The following is a 21,500-nucleotide window of genomic DNA, read 5'->3' as shown; positions in this document are numbered from 1 at the left end:
AATTCATTTCAAATGTATATTTTTATAAATATATATGTATATTTACATGTAAACATGATGCATATATAAATTAGTATATATTATATATTAAATTTAAATAGTATCTAGAAGATATTTTAATTGTTATAATTTTAGAATGATAGCATACAATGTATGTATAGAAATAAATAAAATACATGACTAATTACAAGTACTTCACTTTTAATATAGGTACATTTTTCACAACAAATTGAACTAACATAAGACATTATATACGTGTCAATAACATTTTGAACAATAAGGAAAAATTAATTGCTATCAAAATAATGTGTAAAATTCAAGTGATTTAAATGTCACAACTTTAAAAAATATTTACTTTAGGGTTCAGATATTCTAATTGTTTTAAACCAACCGTATTATGGAATATTTAATGAAAAAGAAATTATTGTCTAAGGATCAATTCCTTGCAAATATACTGGATGCTATTTTTCATTACTTATGTCTTTAATTTATGTTTTTCAATTGCCTCAAATCTATTACTCTAAATTTAGCTAAATTATATCATTTTTATTCAGTAAAAATACTGTTATTTGTGAATTTCTGAAACATAATAGTCAACCATCCTGGACGGAGTCTAAATTATATTTTTCTATATCAGAGATTAGATCAATTATTTTTTCTTACAATATGAATGGGATCATTGCTGATTTTCTATGCATATAAGAATTAAATTTCTTCAAATAAATCTTATGTTTCTTTTGTGCCCACAAAGACATTTGGATACTCATCAGAAGTGTAAAAATTCCAACTAGAAGAAAAAAAGAAACAATTATCCTTTCTTATTTCTGTGATGGATGTAGTAAGTTATATTATAAAAAACTACCATATATTACTCTTAAAGTATTTCTCAAATGTTTCATAGTTTTCTATCAATTTTATTTACTCAAGTTAATTGCCTAGGTTATATATGTTCAATCAATATTTATTGCATGGTTTCATAAGCAGAGAAAGTACATAGCACAGGTCAAAATAAATCCACATTTTCATATCCCATTGCCAAAAAATATTACAAAATAAAATTTATTTATCTCTGAATTGTAATAAAATTTTCATATGCATGTAATATACCTCTGCACACATACATACAAATACATATGACAAACCATATTAACTATGATTCAAAAATTTTGTGCAGTGAAATAAAAAATGGATGTAATGGATATTACCAATATCCCTTCTAATACATGCACTTAATTGAAATGTGTCTTTCTTGCATGTGTTAAAATGCCCAGTATGCAAGATTATGCATTCACGCTCTCAGCCTTCCCTTCACAGACACTCATGGGGAACTGAAGAGCACATGCACGCCTGTGCCCATGCACAAGAGTAAGTTTCATGTTAGATGCATTATCACCACTACTTTTATCTACATTTCCTGGCATGGATTAGGCCACAGTACATAGCAATACATAGTAAATAATGTTCCATTATATATGTGTTTTTATTGTTGACACTATTGCAAATGTCCCTATTCCTTCCCCCTCGTTCCCTCTTCCCTTTGGCCACCACTGTTATGTTTTAAAACTGCTTAGAAATCCAAAATAAAAATGAAAGCATAAAATCCTTTTGCAAATATGACAAACTTTTAGTACTATATAGTAACTTATTCTCAGAAATCACTTCTAAAGATACATTCACTTCAATTGTCAATAACCCTAGGTCTTACCTGGCAGTGTTTGTGTCATTACTGTGAAACTAATCCATGATCCAATCTGTTAGATGAAAACATAAATTAACGTTTATCTCTGAGTTATCTACTAATTTGTTCACTTGAAACATTAAATAGGTAATCCAAAGCTTCAAATACGTTAGAAAAATTATAGATAGAAATAAATTTCCCTAAAATAATTTGTGTTAAATATGATTAAATCATAAGAAATTCTATAAAACAGCATCATATTCATAAGAAAATGGAAGACATTGTTCCAAAAACTCTCACAAAAAATAAAATGTTAAAACATCTCAATACATTGTACATGAAGACTATAAAATTTTATTTAAATATAGGTAAATATATGCACAAATATTCTTTTTTTCCCAGGGAAAATTGTGGTTGAAATGTTCCAATTTTCTGTGTATATACATTAATTTAAATCATATCATAATTTATAACTCTGACTACATTATATCTACAGATATGCCATATATTATCATATATTAATCCACAACTCAGGCAAATACATAAATGTATATATTTATTATATCATCAAATAAAGATCCATTATATAAACACATAATAGCATACCTCATAGGTATAGTTAGGACATGAAACCAGGAAAAACATCCATGTGAAGGGGTTGTAATTTGGACTTGGAAAACAGGCATTAGTTCCTTTTATCAAAAAGAGTAAAATGTCAATTATGCTATATATTACAAATTTGAACATACATTTGTTATATAATTCTAACTCCCTAGAACAACTATATACCAGATAAAATGTCATCATGTATTTATAGAAACCTATTTCACAAATTACTCAGAAGAGAACCATTTTCAAATGTTATGACCTTTTGACTCAAATAGAATAATTGTCATTTTCTGACCATGTCTATAGTTATGTTGCTGTAAAATCACAGAATAAACCATGATAATTACTTCTCTAAGAGTTTAAATAAAACAAAATATAAATGTTACTTTAAATAGCATGATAGTTGCAGTGGCATTGGATACTGAAATTAATAAATTCATTCTTATATTTGCATGCCTCTTTCTGTACTCTTTTAGTGTCAAAGAAGATAATTTTGGTTGAGATTATTAAATACCTCAAATGTTCTTTTCTATTAAATTAGTGAAAATCTAAAGGGAATTTTATAAGGATGTCATGTATATGAGAAAATTGTAAAAATGTATCATAAGAGGATTACAGTAACTATCCATATAGTTAATATTCAGAAATACCACATAACATATCCATTCAGCAATCATGATTGTTATTTACAGCTCTCATTATCTTTAGCATATTGTCACTTGATTGTTGTTAGTTATATTTCACCTTTCAAATTTTTTCAGGAACAATTTTAGATAACAATTTTATAATAATTTCAAGTTGAACTTTGAGTAGTGACATTTGTAAAAAGTAAATGTGAATTATATTATTGTTTATTCTCCCTAGCAGGATTTAATCAGATAAACACATAAACTAATCTCTTTAGTTTTAATTCTAAAGTCATAATGAAATGTCAGTATGTTTTCAAAATTGTAGCTATTGTTGAAACACCAAAGTAATAAATATATTTGGTTCTGGGCAGATTTCATACACTACTCATTTAAAGATAAGAATGAATATGCATGCCATTTAATATTACAGATTTTCTTAGTAACATTTATATAAACATATTTGTGTAGTGCCCATATGTACATCAAAAGAAATATAATTGAAAAAGCTATTCAAGTCATAGTAACTGAATTTCAGAGGTGAAAGTTGCATACAAGGTAATCTGGGTTAAAACCTCTACTTTATGACTCATCACCCCTGGAGGTAGTGGCTGCTCAGGGGTCCACAAATACAAATTTCTTCCAGGTGTAGTTTGTAGATTAAATAACCAATATGTGTGTTGTGACACAGAAACATCTATATAGATATTGTCTTAAGTGTACATAGTTGCTGTTAATTGTAATAATAGCTTAGTTTAGGTATTACTAATTTAATTCTTTCCCATCATGTTTTCTCAACCTATACTTACCATTCTATATATATATATATACAGCGAACGCCCAGAACCCCAGAACGACCGGAACGACCAGTGGCTATGATGCCCACTGTGGCCAGACAACTGGCCAGATCTGGGGGTGGGGCAAGCCAGCCAACTTCCCACAGCCCCTACCTTCAGCCAGTCCCACCCCAGATCGACCACCCCACCCCGATCAGGGGGGCAGGCCGGCCAACCTCCTGCAGCTCCTTCCTCTGGCCAGCCCCACCCCCAATGGGCCCCCACCACCCAGATCGGCCCACGGCCCTTTACCCCAGCGAGCTCTGCCCCAGTTGGCCACCCTCACACCAATCAAAGGTGGGGCTAGCTGGCCAACCTCCCACCATCTCCTCCCAACAGGCCCAGCCCTGATCCTCCCTGATTGGGGCCCAGCTGGCCAGACCCCACCCATGCACGAATTTGTGCACTGGGCCTCTAGTTTATAATAAAGCTTCTTTTAAATTAATGTCTGAAGATTTTTTTACATTACAATGCCTCACCACCTAAATTTTTTAAGCATAAAGGGTTTACTCCACCACTTCAGGGAATACTGCTGACAGGGAACCTTTAACACTTGGCACTCCCTGTGAAGGATATGTGGTTGAAAGGAGCAACCTCACCCAAGATTACACTCCTTTTTGGTTTTGTCCTTTTTTTTCTTCTCTTTTTAATTTCTCTTTATTGTTTAAAGTATTACAGATGCCCCTCTTTTATCTCCCCATTGATCCCTTCCTCCTCACTCCTCCCTTAGGCCTTCACCACACTACTGTCTTTGCCCATGGGTTATGTAAAAATGCATATTCAATATTTGATCAATATATCAAATTGATGTCTCAATCTTACAAGTAACATTGTTATTTTATTCCAACTTTATAATGGTCCATAGTTTCATCTGAGACTCTCATTGGTACTATATTGCTCTCAATTTCCTACCCAAATATGATGTTTTTCCCCCCATGTATAAAAACACTCTCTAACACATCTCCTGACTGCTGATTCCCATACAAACTTTATTTTAGAGAATCCACTATTAGGGCATATGATGTAATTTAAATATTTGAAAAACTTAGGCATTAAAGGTTAAGGATTAGGGCATATCTTAAAGGTTTTCAACTATTGTTATTTGCCATTCAAAAATTGTGTGTGTGTTTTTTAATTACACATAGTATATAATCTTATGTTGGTTATATTAGTTTCAGATGTATAATAAAGTGATTCGACATTTTTATACCTTACAATGTGATCTCCCTGCTAATCCTAGTAATTATCTGCCTTCATATAAACTCATCCATATATTATAGAATATATTCTCCTTTCCCTTTTCACTTATACCCCATTCCCTCCCTTCTGGTAACCATCCCATCTCTGTTTCTGTGAATCTGTTTTTGTTTTATTTTGTTTGTTTTCTTCCACATATAAGTGAAACCATCCAGTGTTTGTCTTTCTACTTACGGCTTTTTTAAAAAATAACAAAATAATTAACTCTAGAGGAGATTAAAATAAAAAGGCACTCACCTGTGTGATTGGGATGAGCCAATACTACATTGATGAAATGATTTCCAGCTTCACAAATCTGTAAAATATTTGTGCCTCTTAAAAATATATTCTATAGATAGATAACTATCCAGACAATATATTAACCCTAAAGATTCAATAGATATCTTATTACTCTAATGGTGTAAGGAGAGGAGATTTTGCATCATCACAATAAAAGAAATTGTTTATGGTGATATATAGGATCAAAATAATGTCACATTGAGTTAGAAATTCTGAAGATATTCTTGACTGTTTGTCAAGTAGGTTCAAATTGCCTGATGAATCATGTTGTGCTGATTATCTGGTTTGTACTTGTTACAGGCGTACACTTTTATGTCCTGAAGAAACAAGTCATGCTGCTAAAGATAGACTTGACATGGGTTTCCATTTTCTAAATTGGTTAACACAGTAGCAATCCAGTTTGATTCCTGCTGGTTTCATGTCAATTTAGAAAAATTTTGTAAGTACTACTGGCTGCTGTCTGCCATCTGACTCCTTTGTCATGTATACTCGACTTAGTCCGTGTTACGAGGCACCATGACCCTCCAAGAAACTGAAGCCTTACCAACATCTCCTGGGGCTAATGATCCAAAATCGCAACATACAATCCTAGGAATGCATAACCCTTTTCTCTGGCTGTCATACACACCTTATCCTATTTAACACGAAGTATGTATTAAAAAAAATTTATATATATATATATATATATATATATATATATATATATATATATATCCTATACTAATAAAAGAGAAAAATGGTAATTGGCGTACAACCGATACCTTTTTCATTGGCTAATCAGCAAGATATGCAAATTAACTGTCAGCCAAGATGGCGGCTGGCAGCCAGGCAGCTGAGAATAGGAGGCTTGGTTGCCCCAGCGATGGAGAAAGTCAAGGATCCTCGCAGCTGCAGGGCTCTGAGCTCCTGAAGCAACAACTCCAAAAGATACAATGTTTTAATTATAGAAGCTAAAAGATGGCGGTTAATTTGCATACTCAGGCTCCAAGCAGAGCGAAGCCAAACAGCCCTGAAGCAGCAGGGCAGAGAGGCCTCAGGGCCTGGGATCAGCAGAGTCGAGAGGCCTCCCGGCCCCGGTGATCAGCGGAGTCGAGAGGCCTCCCGGCCCCAGTGATCAGCGGAGCCAAGAGGCCTCCCAGCCCCGGTGATCAGCGGAGCCCAGAGGCCTCCCGGCCACAGTGATCAGCGGAGCCGAGAGGCCTCCCGGCCCCGGTGATCAGCGGAGCCGAGAGGCCTCCCGGCCCCGGTGATCAGCGGAGCCGAGAGGCCTCCCGGCCCCGGTGATCAGCGGAGTCCAGAGGCCTCCCGGCCCCGTGATCAGCGGAGACGGAGGCCCCATGATCAGCGGAGCAGAGAGGCCACCCAGCCCCGAGATCAGCGGAGCCGAGAGGCCTCCCGGCCCCGGTGATCAGCAGAGTCCAGAGGCCTCCTGGCCCAGTGATCAGCCGAGAGGCCTCCCAGCCCCGGTGTTCAGCGGAGTCCAGAGGCCTCCCGGCCTGGTGATCAGCGGAGCCCAGAGGCCTCCCGGCCACAGTGATCAGCGGATCCGAGAGGCCTCCCGGCCCCAGTGATCAGCGGAGCCGAGAGGCCTCCCGGCCCCGGTGATCAGCGGAGCCGAGAGGCCTCCCGGCCCCGGTGATCAGCGGAGCCGAGAGGCCTCCCAGCCCCGGTGATCAGTGGAGTCGGAGGCCCCGCGATCAGCGGAGCCTAGAGGCCTCCCGGCCCCAGTGATCAGCGGAGTCCAGAGGCCTCCCGGCCCCGTGATCAGCGGAGCCGAGAGGCCTCCGGGCCAGGGATCAGGGGAGCCGAGAGGCGTCCTGGCCCTGGGATCAGCAGAGCAGCGAGGCTTCCCAGCACCGGGATCAGTGTGACAGGGTGCGGAGCCCCAACCCTCTGATTGGCCCTGCTCTGTGCATGACAGGAGTGGCGCTGCAACCTCCCTATGGACCCTGCCTTGAGTGTGACAGGGGGTGGTGCCCCAACCCCCCAATCGGCCCTACCCTGAGCATGACTGAGGGTGGCATCGCAACCTCCCAATCCGCCCTGCTCTGTGCATGACAGGAGGCGGGGCCCCAACTCCCCAATGGGCCCTGCTCTGAGCCCGACCAGGGGTTACACCTAGGATTAGGCCTGCCCTCTGCCACCCGGGAGCAGGCCTAAACCAGCAGGTCCTTATCTCCTGATGGGTCCCAGACTGTGAGAGAGCACAGGCCAGGCTGAGGGACCTCCTCTCCCAACCCCGAGTGCACAAATTTTTGTGCACCGGGCCCCTAGTATGTATATATATATATATATATATATATATATATATATATATATATATCCACTATGGTATTAATAATGGTTATGTTATCCAAAATATTTATTGTTTAGAGTCATTCAATTTTCACTATAATATATCCATTTTTACTTAGTGCCTTTAATGCTTTTAACCTCTTAAAATATAACTGAATTTGTTCTTTTTTGCTTCTGCATTTTTTGTATACATTTCTTCACATATAGCATTATTACTATCATTGCAGAAGATGCTCCTAGTTTCTCAAGTTATCAAAGTATTAAGCTGAATTTTGCTTTTTCAGATAATAATTTTATAGTTGAAATTATTTATGTGTTAATGTGGTTAAGAGTGTGGGCTTTCAGTTGGATGCACTTGTGTTGGAATGCACTTTCTTTCACATACTCTGTTAGAGACTCAAGTGATTTAGATATTTGAAATTTCATTTTTTCATCTAAATGGCAATATTATTTCCTGTCTCATAGGTATTTTATGATGATTGAATAAAATCATGTATTGTTAGAAATTGTTCAACAAATTATTATGATAATTTTAGTTACCAACATCATCAATAGAAACTTCTCCAGAGAATTATTCTACATTCATTTCACTTCATTAAATTTCTATTTCATACATTGTCAATACTGCAAACAAATACCAAATTAATTTTTATATGTATGGTCTTCATATATTTTGCTCATCTCTCAGTCCATACACGCTGTCATACTTATTTTTCATCACTGTCAGTGACATCATAAAATGGGATATATGATAAAATATTTATTAATAAGAAAATTAATCTACCACATCTTTGGTAGTAAATTATGGTTTAGAAAATATGGTTTTCCTTCTGGTAAAACATATTTACTTTGTGATTATCAATATTTTAAACTCATTCAACCATCAAAATATTTTATTCTTCCTACTTTCCTCAACAAAACTACATATTTAAAAAAATTAGTCTTCTACCCAAAGTATGAGCAATGAATAAAATAGCATTTTGGGTTCAGTTACTCCAGTAGAGTACCCACATACTAATGTCATAATTTATCATTAGATGCTCTTTCACTAACCTAATCAGTACTTATAGTGCTGAAATGTGTATCTACATTCTGGAGGTGGGAGAAAAAAAACTAGATCTATGTACTTAGAGATACTTAGTTTATTATCAATTTAACTCCCTAGTGGATTTTTAAGAGCAATTGTGACCATTTGTAATTTTCACCATAAGTATTGGGAATGAGTCCAATACTGTCTGCAATGCTAATTGATTTAGATAAAAGTGGTTGATATAATCATCTCCTGGTTCAGGAGTAAGATTAGAAAATTCAGCCACTGCCACAAACTTAATAAATGGTTCTATTCCTGATTAAAACTTCAGGGGCACTATTCTAATAGAAAAATAGTGATATCTCATTGTTGTTTTAGTTTGCATTTACCCGATGACAGTTGGTGCAGAGCATATTTTGATATACATTTTGCCACCTGTATATCTTCTTTAGTAGCATGTCTGATACAGTCTTGGCCCATTTTTAAATTTAGTTATTTGTCATCTTATTGTTGAATTTTAAGGGTTCTCTATATATTTTGTATAACAGTTCTTTATCAAATGTGTCTTTTGCAAATATTTTTCTCCCGTCTATGCTTGCTTTTTTATTCTCTTGACATTATCTTACACAGAGCAGCTATTAATTTCAATGAAGTAGCTTTGCAATTACTACTTTCTTGGATGTATCTTTGGTATTGTATATAAAAAGTCATTGCCGTGCCTAAAGCCATCTGGGATTTCTCCTATGTTACCTCCTAAGAGTTTTATAGTTTTGTATTTTTCATTTAGATCTAAGATCTATTTTAAGTTAATTTATGTGAAGGGTATAAGGTCTGCGTATAGATTCATTTTTTAAAATGTGTATGTCTGGTTGTACCAGCACTACTTATTATGCCTTCCTTTGCTCCATTTTATTTTCTTTGCTTTATCCAATATGTTTTACTTTTGAAAATGAATGATTGTAAGATTTTAGGTAAAAGTTCAAATAGTTCATTTATATCTACACTAATAAAAGAGAAAAATGGTAATTGGCATATGGCGATACCGTTTTCATTGGCTAATCAGGGCTATATGCAAATTAACTGCCAACTAAGATTGGCAGTTAACTGCCAACAAGATGGCGGCTAATTTGCATATGTAGGCACAATGCAGGGAGGCGAAAGGGGAAGCAGGAAGAAGCCCCCTGCCACTGACAGTGATCCGAAACCCAGGGGGGAGCTAAGAGCTGGGGGGCAGGGCAAAGGCGGCCCTGGGGCTGCCTTTGCCCTGCCCCCCAGCCATGATCGGAGAATCAGGAGCCTTTGCCGCCCTGGCCAGTGATAGCAGGAAGTAGGGGTGGAGCCAGCGATGGGAGCTGGGCACGGTCGAAGCTGGCAGTCCCGGGAGCTAGGGGTCCCTTGCCTGGGCCTAAAGCAGAGCCCACAATCGCGGGGCCGCTGCAGCTGCGGGTCCCCGCTGCCTGGGCAGGACGCCTCAGCCAGAGGCGTTAGGCCTGGGCAGGGGCGGAGCCTGCAACCGCGGGGAGCTGGGGGTCCCCTGCCCAGGCCTGACACCTCTGCCGGAGGCCTCAGGCCTGGTCAAGGGGCCGATCGGTGATTGGTGATCGGAGGGTGATGAGGGTCAACTCCTCTGGCCGAGGCATCAGGCCTGGGTGGGGGGCGGAGCCGGGGGTTGGGGGGATATGCTGGTCCCCTTGCCCAGGCCTGAAGCCTGGGTCAGAGGCGTCAGGCTTGGGCGGGGGGTGGAGTAAGCGATCAGAGGGAGATGGGGGTCCCCTGCCCAGGCATGATTCCTGGGCCAGAGGCCTCAGGCCTGGGCGGGGGCCAGAGCCAGTGATTGGGGGGAGATGGGGGTCCCCTGTCCAAGCCTGACACCTCTGGCGGAGGCGTTAGGCCTGGGCAAGGGGCCGATCAGGCGATCGGAGGGTGATGGGGGTCAACGCCTGAGGGCTCCCAGTATGTGAGAGGGGGCAGGCTGGGCTGAGGGACACTCTCCCCCCTGCACCCCCCCCCCCAGTGCACGAATTTCGTGCACCGGGCCCCTAGTAATTGTATAATATGAAGACTAAATGTTATTTTATGATTTTACTTGTATGAAATTAATATTTTATTGTATAAACTTTGTTCTAAGAGATGGCATTTTTTATTTATAAAATAAAATATTTTATTATGGAATTAATTTATTGCTTAAAATAATTTATCTTTATTTTACTTGTTCTGACTTATTAGCACATTCTGGGAATACTTAAAGTTTATTTATTTTTAATTTTTAAATAATTCTTTATTGTTCAGTTTATTACCATTGTTCCTCTTTTTTCTCCCCATAGCTCCTCTCTAGCTTGTTCCCACCCCACTCATGTCCTTACCCCCCCATTGTCCTTGTCCATAGGTGTTCAATTATTGTCCAGTCTCTTCCTGCACCACCACATTCCCTTTCCCCTGAAAATTGTCAGTTCGCTCCCTTTCTATACCCCTGATTCTATTATATTCACCAGTTTATTCTGCTCATCATATTTTTTATTCACTTGATTTTTAGATTCACTTGTTGATACATATGTATTTGTTGTCACTTTGTTGTTCATAATTTTTATTTTTATCTTTTTCTTCTTCTTCCTCTACTTAAAGAATACCCTTCAGCATTTCATATAATACTGGTTTGGCAGTGATGAACTCCTTTAGCTTGTTCTTATCTGTGAAGCTCTTTATCTGACCTTCAATTCTAAATGATAGCTTTGTTGGGTAAAGTAATTTTGGTTGTAGGTTCTTGGTATTCATCACTTTCAATATTTCTTGCCACTCCCTTCTGGCCTGCAAAGTTTTTGTTGAGAAATCAGCTGACAGTCATCTGAGTGCTCCCTTGTAGGTAACTAACTGTTTTTCTCTTGCTGCTTTTAAGATTCTCTCTTTGTCTTTTACCCTTGGCATTTTAATTATGATGTGTCTTGGTGTGGTCCTCTTTGGATTCCTTTTGTTTGGGGTTCTCTGAACTTCCTGGACTTGTAAGTCTATTTCTTCACCAGGTAGGGGAAGTTTTCTGTCATAATTTCTTTAAATAGGTTTTCAATATCTTGCTCTCTCTCTTCTTCTGGCAACCCCATAATTTGGATGTTGGTATGTTTGAAGTTGTCCCAGAGGATCCTTACACTAGCTTCATATTTTTGGATTCTTTTTTCTTTTTGCTTTTCCAGTTGGTTGTTTTTTGCTTCTTCATATTTCAAATCTTTGACTTGATTCTTGGGATCCTCTAGTCTGCTGTTGGATCTCTGTATATTATTCTTTATTTCAGTCAGTGTATGCTTAATTTCTAATTGGTCCTTTTTCATATCCTTGCAGGTTTCACTAAATTTCTTGGAGGTTTCTAGAAGATTCTTGAGTAACCTTATAACCGTGTTTTTGAACTCTATATCTAGTACTTTGCTTTCCTCTATTTCTTTCATTTGTGACATGTTTCTTTGTCTCTGCATTTTGGCTGCTTCCCTGTGTTGATAGAGTGGCCTTGTGTGCTAGGTGTCCTATAGGGCCCAGTGGCTCAGCCTCCCCAGTTACCTGAGGTGGACACTCTTGGAGCACCCCCTTGTGGGCTGTGTGCACAGGCTCGTTGTAGTTAAGCCTTGATTGCTGTTGGTATCACTGGGAATTGACCTCCAGGCCAATTGGCTGTGAGGACCAGCTGTGTCTAAAAGGGGGAACTGCTGTGCTGGAGACACCCTGATGGAGCAGTACTTGCTTCAGTGGGGCTTTGGTGCTCACTGAGACTGACCCCTGCTTGTGTCTCTTATGGATCTGAAGAGTTGTAATCTGGATGGTCTCACTCTGACCACTGGGTACACTGACCCTTGGCTCTCCAAGGAAGTGCAAAGTCAGCCACTGCCTGAGGCCGCCCAGCAGGAGCTACAGAGAGGTCTGCAGATTCCTCCTATTTGTTTGGGGTTTGGAGGTGCCCAGATGAGGTGAGGCTGTGAAGTAATGCAGGCTACTAATGAGCCTTAGGCCTTCTTTTGGAAGCTCTGGGGCTCTCTGACCCAGCTGCAGTATGTCAGTTTTTGATTGCAAAAGGCCAGACAATTCATATGCAAAAGCCTTCTGGCATAGCTTGGGTGGGGTTTTAAATTGGGTGGGGTGGGGTCTCTGCATCACAGGGTGGTGCAAACAGCAATGGTTGCCCCTCGGCCCTGTCCCGGATAGGACCCTGGGTCTCTGTGTCCCATGACCCCGTTCAGGAACAATGAACGCTGCAAGCACCTCTGCAAGAAAGCCCCCCTTGTGTTCCGGCCTGATGCCAGACAGTCCAGTTTTTCCCTGTATGAGTCTGGGTCCCCAGAGTCTCCCCTGGAACTGGAGTTCAGAGCAGTTAGTAGTTTGGATCTCCCTCCCGATTGAAAAAGACCATAGCATACCTAGTTGCCAGCCCATTTCATGTACTTCTGTACCTCAGCTCTTCCGCACCTCTGCACCTCCTACCAGTCTAGATGAGCTTTTCTCTTTCCCTGGAGTTGTCAGACTTCCACTCAGCCAGCCTTCCTGTGGTTCTGGATGATATCCATTTTCTCTTTTAGTTGTAGTTTTAATGTGGTTGTGCGAGGCAGCAAGTTCAGGTGTTTCCTATGCCGCCATCTTAGTGAATCCTAAAGTTTATTTTTCGTGAACTGTTGCGTAACACAAGAATGTGCGCACCCAGAATAAGAATATCGTATAAGAATGTCATCATACAACACATTTTTTAAAAAATTAAAAGAGATACCTTATGTATGCTAACTCTGTAGTTAATTATTACTAAAATACACTTAAGATAATTATTTTTTTCAGGAATTATTTTTACATTGGTTTTGATATCTGTTCTAGCAAAAATTATTTTTCTGGTTAAAGTACCTGCTGATTTTAATTGAGATAATGAGTTTAGTTAGGAGTAACTCAGTTTTAGCTGAAAAACAAGTATGATTATAACCAATTATAATAAAACTAGAGGACCAGTGCACAAAAATTTGTGCACTCTCGGGGAGAGGAGGTCCTTCAGCCCGGCCTGTGCCCTCTCGCAGTCTGGGACCCCTCGGGAGATAACGACCTGCTGGCTTAGGCCCGCTCCCAGGTGGCAGAGGGCAGGCCCAATCCCTAGGTGCAGCCCCTGGTCAGGCTCAGAGCAGGGTCAATTGGGGAGTTGGGGTGCCGCCCCCTGTCATGCACAGAGCAGGGCGGATTGGGAGGTTGCGATGCCACCCTCAGTCATGCTCAGGGTAGGGCCTATTGGGGGGTTGGGGCACCGCCCCCTGTCACACTCATGGCAGGGTCGATGGGTAGGTTGTGGCGCCACCCCCTGTCACGCACAGAGCAAGGCCAATCAGGGGGTTGGGGCGCTGCCCCCTGTCACGCACAGAGCAGGGCCAATCAGGGGGGTTGGGGCTCCTTACCCTGTCACGCACAGAGCAGGGTGAATCAGGGGGTTGGGGAGCTCCCCCCTATCAGGCACAGAGCAGGGCTGATCAGGAGGTTGGGGCGCCTTCCCCTGTCACAAACAAAGCAGGGTGGATAGGGAGGTTGTGGTCCCACCCCCTGTCACACACAGAGCTGCAGGGCGATCAGGGGGTTTGGTCGCTGCCCCCTGTCACGCTGATCCCGGTGCTGGGAGGCGTCTCAGCTCCACTGATCCCGGTGCTGGGAGTCCTTGTGGCTCTGCTGATCCCGGTGCTGGGAGGCATATTACCCTTTTACTATAGAGGATAGAGGCCTGGTGCATGGATGGGGCTGGCTGGTTTGCCCGCAAGGGTGTCCTGGATCAGGATGGGGGTCCCCACTGAGGTGCCTGGCCAGCCTGGGTGAGGGGATGATGGCTGTTTGAAGCTGGTCACACACCCTTCAGGGTGGGGGTCCCCACTGGGGTGCCTGGCCAGTCTGGTTGAGGGGCTGAGGGCTGTTTTCAGGCTGGGACTGAAGCTCCCAACTGCTCCTTTTTTTCTTTTTTCTTTTTATTCTGGGCCAGCTTTAGCTCTGGCTCCAGCTCTGAGGCCTCTGCTGCTGAAAGCAGGTATCTGGTTTGTTTGGGTTCTATAATCGAAACAATGTATAACTCCAGCTCTGAGATCCTGGCTCGCTGAAAGCCGGTTTCTGGGGTTTTGTTTAGCTTCTATATTTGTTACAATGTTTCAAACTGCAGGCTCCTAGGCAGGCAAGGCAGGCAGGGAACGTTGGTTTCCTCCGTCACTGAAGCAAGCAAGCCTCATGTTAGTTTCAAGCTGCCTGGCTGCCAGCCGCCATCTTGGCTGGCAGTTAATTTGCATATCTCCCTGATTAGCCAATGGGGAGGGTAGCGGTCGTACGCTAATTACCATGTTTCTCTTTTATTAGATAGGATTATCTCCCTCAGGATTTGAGAGGAAACTAAACTGACAAATGTTGGGAAAAAACAGAGTCTTGGATTTTTTTGTCTTTAATAAAAAGTAAATGTAAACTTTTATTAATAATAGTTATCAGAAAAATCGCCACAACCAAATTTAACGAGAGGGCTGAGAATAAAAGCACTTAACATTGGCATACTTTACTTCTCTCTCTCTCATCTCATCCACAAACACCAAATATTCATAAGCAGTTTCCTAGCCTTTCTGTGCTTTCCACAACCAGGCCACAGTCTCCCTTACTTTAATTAAAAGCGATGATACATTGTTCCTCTAATAAAAAAGCCTGTCCTATGTCCAAGGTCCTTCCCAGCTAATGTTACAGGAGAAGGTATGACTACTTGCGAGAGGATTATTTATTACTCTCTGAGAATATTTGCATTTTAATAAAAAAACTTAACCTAAGTGAGTGGATAACTAATGATGAGACTGAAGACAGAGGCAAACCAGGGAGAGGAGTTAGTTCTGTACTTTACAAACCTGTATGTTATTAACTACTCCTCCCATAGCCTACATTGTTGAAGAGACAGTAAGGGAAGAAACATTTATTTTTCTGGTGAAATGTTTAATGTACAAAGAATCAGCAGAACAAAATTGCTTCTAGAGAGTCAGAATAAAGTTGAGAGGAAGAGAAGATAAAGAAAATAGAATTATTAGTTATACAATAACAGAATCTTAAAAATTATAAAACTTGTTTTGTTTTGCATTTGTGAATTTGGTGCTTTTATTGGTTGTTTGGTGAGTGGAGTTGGGTTCAGAGGATGAAAAGGGGTCATAGAAATATGAAGAGGCTGGATTACAGTGTCTCCACAATATTCACAGAATATTCAGCAGAAAAACAAAGTAACATCTACTAGTAAAAGTTGGAGGGAAAGATATTCTGATGTCTTTATAAATAATGTATTTCATTCTACGTGTTTGATTTTTTTTCCTTGTAGATTTTGTAATAGCACACACATGTGAAGGAAAAGGTTATATTGAAAGAATTAACACAAAGGGAGAAGGTAATGGTATAGTTCTCATAATATTGTGTAAACATGGCAAAACTCATCAAAATAAAAGATTTTCCACAAGGTATTATTATTATTTAACTTTTGAATGCATTAGGAATCCATTGAAAAGGGGTTTTATTTTTGTGTGCTTACAGTGTATTCTGTTTAGTATATCAGAAACCTCAGAATAGCAATAGAAAAAAAAACACAGAGTGAGCACAAAAGAAAATTATAATTCTTAATGGTTAGTTCACAAAATGGATGATTCACATATGAGTAATTAAGAATTCACTACAATCATATTTAGCAGTGCTCTAATATATCATCTTCTTACCAGGTGATAATCTGCCTTTTTTTTTTTTTTTTTTTGGCAGTTAGGTCAGTTTTTTATTTCAAGAGTGGGAATAGTGTTCCTTCCAACTCCCTATATTTTTTTACTGAAAGACAGAGATACTTCATGGAGTGTGGTTTTTGTGTAGTTATCTATTTTTTTCTCCTCTCTCTCTCTTTTTTTAATGAAAAGGAAACTTTCTAACAAAGTACTAAACATAAACCAAGGGCAGGGGCAGAATACTTCAGTTAAGGTCCCACCTGAGTGCATTTTATATGTTACACCAAAACACTCAAGTCTGAGGTTGAAATGTTTAGTTACCACTCATCTCAGTTTACATAAACTCATGCCCATTGGGTCTGGTAGTTGGATTTAATGCCAGGTACAACAAAACACAGTTTGTTCTCTGTAACTTGAGAGGTGCACTCTTTCTGGAGTTCACTTATTATTTTCGAAGGAAATGAGATGTCCTTTGTACAAGATATATGCATCAAATCACCCCACACGGGTTTCCTCAAAGTGCTTTTAGTGCACCTGGTGTCACTTAGAAGTGATGAGAAAACAGAGGGATATTTGTTGTTACTTAACACTGAATTTCCTCATTTAACAAGGGCCTCTAAAGATTACTTTGATTTTAGTTTATGGACTACATTTACATTTCTATGAATGTTGACTGAATTGTTAACTATGGTTGGCTGTAAGAATGTAATTTTGCATTATTTAAAATTTGTATACCATTTTATTTTGGGAGGATGATCCAGTGCATCCTTTCAGGTCCACTGTGTATGTACAATCTCTGGAAAGCTTTCTTCTCCATCCCACCCCCAAACGGAAATGGAAAGTCTCACTCCCTTTAAAGTCCAAGGTGTGGCACTATCTATATCATCCTTGTGAAACTGTTGCTGTTTTTTTTTCTTTCTTCTTCTCAGTAATTGCTGAGTAAAACCAGCTTTTAATGAATGGTGTTCCCTGGCCCCTTGTGTTGAGAGTACAGAGATCAGTAAATGAAGAATAGGAAATTTTGAAAACATAACATTTTATTATCAGAAAGTTAGCACTTGCAATTAAGATAACCATTTTGTCTGCCTGAATTTTAAATTATGGAAGACTGACCCAGGAATTTCCCCTTAGTTCCTTATATATAACAATTGAGTCTCCTATATACTGATGCTTTTAATATAAAATAATTTACAATGCATTGTGCTTAAAAACAGGTTACTTATTCTTTCCAATTATTTTCACATATGTTCTTTGTGATAAATCTCAAAGGTACACACTTTTGGATTTGGTTATTATGAATGAAAAAACTATAAGATAAACCTTGAACTATATGATGTTGATTATACATGCATTCATTAGTTGTTAGATCAATTCATTAGTTGTTACATCCTCTATTAGAATATTAGAATCAGTTTCATAAAACTCTTTTCATAATACCATATTTTACTTATGAAAATTAAGTGTCTCCTCTACATTGATAATGATTAAGAAATCCCAGAGCTAGAAGGTCTTTATAACTTGTCATCACGATTGACAATTTTAAGAGTCACAATGGACCTTTTGTATAATTTCTAAATTTCTATTTGCAATGAAATACAATTACATTCAAAATTTTGACTTTTAATTAAGGTTTTCCCATACCCTTGAAGCTACATATAATTAAAAGCAGAGGTTATTCTTTTTTGTCTTATTTTAAGTCTATGATTGAAACAGACAATGCTTGTTATGCTAGAAATGTGGAGTTAAAGTTATCAGTACATCTGTATTGGACATAATATATGCTTCTCTGTATCAATATTTATGTAGTTTGGCATCTTGGCCTTTAGAAGATAGCAACTGTGATAAAAGTTTACTCTTTGCCTAATTCTTCTATTTATTATTATATTATTAATTTTTACATGGGAAATGTATAAAAGAATATTGATTAACAAAGGCATGTGTGAAAAATAAGCATTAGTAACTTAAGAAATTAGGATTTTTTAAAGTCTTTGGTGGGGGGGATGTATAATGCAAACTACTAGAGTTTTGCTTGTTTTAAAATATGTCTCTTTTAACTTTTTAAAATTAAATTCATTGGACTGACATTGGTTAATAAAATGACAGGTTTCAAGTGTATAGTTCTATGATACATCTGTGTATTGCATTGTGTGCTCACCACCCAAAGTCAAGTCTTTTGTCACCACACACTTGACCCCATTTACTCTTTATTACCCTCACCCCCTTCCCTTTGGCAATCACGATACTGTTGTGTGTGTCTATGAACTTTTGTTTGTTTTTTCTTGTGTGTTTTCACTTGTTGCTTTCAGTTTTATATACCGCACTGAGTGAAATCAAATGCTTCTTGACTTTTCCATGTCTGACTTATTTTGCTTAACTTTTTAAGAAAAATATTATAACAATAATGACACAATGTTTTAAAAAGCTATAACTTTTAAAAAATTATTTTATACTAGAGCCATGTATTCATAGTCATACTTTGTTGGAGAAATGGAAGAAATCAAGAGAATGGGAGGTGTATAAATATTTACACAGGAATAAATAACAGTAAAGAAATTACAAAAAATAAAAATAATGAAATCATAAGGAAGATGAGGATGAGAGAAACAGTCAGATGTGATATAAAAACACATCTAAATAAAGATCAAATATGTGCTTTTTGTTTTGATTATCCATTAATTCATTCTTCCATTTGCTCAAATTTACTAAGTAGTTACTCCACAGAGAGCATTAGACTTGGTACAGCATAGGTTAGCAATAAAAGCATCAACATGAATTATTTAATGATGAGAGCTGGGAGGAGGGAAGGTAGATGGAAGTGGAAAAGGGTATGGGGGATAAATGGTGATGGATGGAAACATGAGTTGGGGTGGTGAACACACAATACAGTGTACAAATGATATGCTTTAGAATTGTTACTTGAAACCTATATAATTTAGTTAACTAGTGTCACTCCAATAAATCCAATATAAGGGAAGGGGGTACAAAAGCTCACAGTGATGTAAAATATAGTATAGGGCATATAGTCAATAATATATTGTAATAATTATGCACAGTGCCAAATGGTACTAGACTTACCAGGTTGATCACTTGGTAAGTTAAATAAAATGATCTGAAGCACTAAACCGAGAACAGCTAGGAAATATTCCATGTTTCATTAAAAAAAAGCTGACTATGTTTTCATAATTATGTTTTAACAATTACGCTAAAATAGTTTTGGATGTTCATATGTTAAACTTGTAAAACTTTTTGCTCTTAAATATAAGTTGGTAAATTTGCAGACAATAAGAATTACTATCCTCAAAATAATTCTAATTATCCTTCATAGATGAGTAGAACATTTTGGTTAAAAGATTTAGAGAATTAATGACTTAATAATGGAAAGTCATATTATATACTTCATTTAATACCATTAGGCACTTTATATAAAAATAGGTCACATTATCTAATAGACAAATACTCAAATATATTCTGTTTTGCATTTTAATAATATTACAATTGGAGCATGACTAGCTAATAATAATAATACATACATACATATATACATACATACCAGAAAATTAATAGCTGATACTGTGACTTGCCTGTTTCCAAATGCTAGAAAAGAGGAGAAGATGTTAGGTAAACACTCATATTTTGGATTGTCACATTACACACATAATTCAGGTAAGGTTCATTGGATATCACTACCCTCTAATCAAAAGTATTAAAGGTTATATAATTGACTTTTTGGAATGATATCTTTTCAATCTAAAAACATTTAAAATGGAACTTAATACAGTGTCCCAATGTCATCTTGTTCATGGTGGGGAAGTTGGAATATACAAAAGTACTAAAACATATAATTATCTGATAAGCTCACCATTTGTTTTAACAATTCCACTTCTTTCTTTTAGTTTTATGTGAGTGTGTATACATGAAATTTAGTATGGAGATAGTTAAGGAGAAATTCTACATACATGGTGGTGTATACCGTGGGTGATTAATGTAGTAGGCAATCCAGGAAGTGAATCCCCAATAAAAGGCACAACCCTACAAATAACACAAGATAAGATTTAGAATGTGTATGTATATATAGCCCATCATTTTAAACCATTTCATACATTTATATGTCACACTACAATAGATTTACATGAAAAATGGTATACCTTTTCTAAGTTGGATAAATGAAATGCTTCTTCACCCAGTAAATTAACATTTTAAAAGTACCTATTTAATATCATTCAAGTAATGCATTTCTTTGCTCAACCCTTATTAATATAAATGGGTATTCATGATATAGAGTAAATGTAAGTATATTTTGCAAGAATAATTTTGTCCATCCAGGAAGAAATACGAAGTAATAAAATAATAAATTATATATTAGATAAGATATATCAATAATCATTTCCCAAATGTAAATGAACAAAAGAATGAATTTTTGAACCATTAGTAGTAATACATGTTGATTGATTAGAAAGGGCAATCGGCTAATTTTAGAAGTCCTAGGCTATAACACCGATCTTGCCCTGTATAATACATTTTAATACCTTCTGTCAAAAGAGAAGCTAGTCTAAATGATTTTTGAGGTTTCTAAGAATTATAGAATTCAGTATTTCTTTAAAATGACAACAATTAAATGGCTGCCTTGTTCAAATTTTTAGAAAACAGATATTTGGAGGGAAAAGGAAGATTTTAGTAAGGGTATATTAATATTGAAAGTAAATTTTGAATTGGAAAATAAATTTGAATTGGACATTTGAATTGTGGCATGTTATCTAATGTATATTTCCATATCAATGTTTCAGAAAATTTCCTATTTTCTTGATAGTTATTTAACAGTTAGTAACTGATGCATTTGCCTTTTATTTATTTTTTCCCATTTATTGAATAAGATATTACAAATGTGTCCTTATCCCCCCCAATGTCCCCTCATCCCCCCAATCCTGCCTCACCCTCACCCCCTGTTGTCCACATCCATCACTTATGCTTATATGCATGCATACAAGTCCTTTGGTTGATCTTTCCCCTTCACCCCTCCCCTCCCCTGCTTTCCCTCTGAGTTTTGATGCATTTACCTTTTATTAAAAGAACACAAACATCATAAAAATGGATGCAGTATCGTTATTTTAATCACACAAATGTATATTTATAGGAGGGTTCATATATGAGATTCTTTCTCTTCAAAGAATCTGAATTCAATGCTAA

At 38.1% G+C, this 21,500-nt stretch overlaps 1 protein-coding gene across 1 annotated transcript in view; it reads right to left on the bottom strand.

Moving 5' to 3' along the window:
* Positions 1-658: 658 nt before the first annotated feature.
* TECRL (trans-2,3-enoyl-CoA reductase like) overlaps positions 659-21,500 on the bottom strand; it is an 82,332-nt gene continuing 61,490 nt past the window's right edge. The window contains exons 7-12 of the mRNA XM_059682382.1: positions 20,273-20,345; positions 19,867-19,910; positions 5,244-5,301; positions 2,285-2,370; positions 1,706-1,751; positions 659-787 (exon numbers count right to left, since the gene is read on the bottom strand). Of these exons, the coding sequence (XP_059538365.1) occupies positions 660-787; positions 1,706-1,751; positions 2,285-2,370; positions 5,244-5,301; positions 19,867-19,910; positions 20,273-20,345 (435 nt within the window). The 3' untranslated portion in view covers position 659. The remainder of the gene's footprint in view (positions 788-1,705; positions 1,752-2,284; positions 2,371-5,243; positions 5,302-19,866; positions 19,911-20,272; positions 20,346-21,500) is intronic.

This window comes from Myotis daubentonii, chromosome 1 (assembly GCF_963259705.1).
Source record: "Myotis daubentonii chromosome 1, mMyoDau2.1, whole genome shotgun sequence".
NCBI lineage: Eukaryota > Metazoa > Chordata > Mammalia > Chiroptera > Vespertilionidae > Myotis > Myotis daubentonii.
The sequence above is the reverse complement of the archived record's forward strand: the minus strand, read 5'-3'. Positions and strand labels throughout refer to the sequence as shown.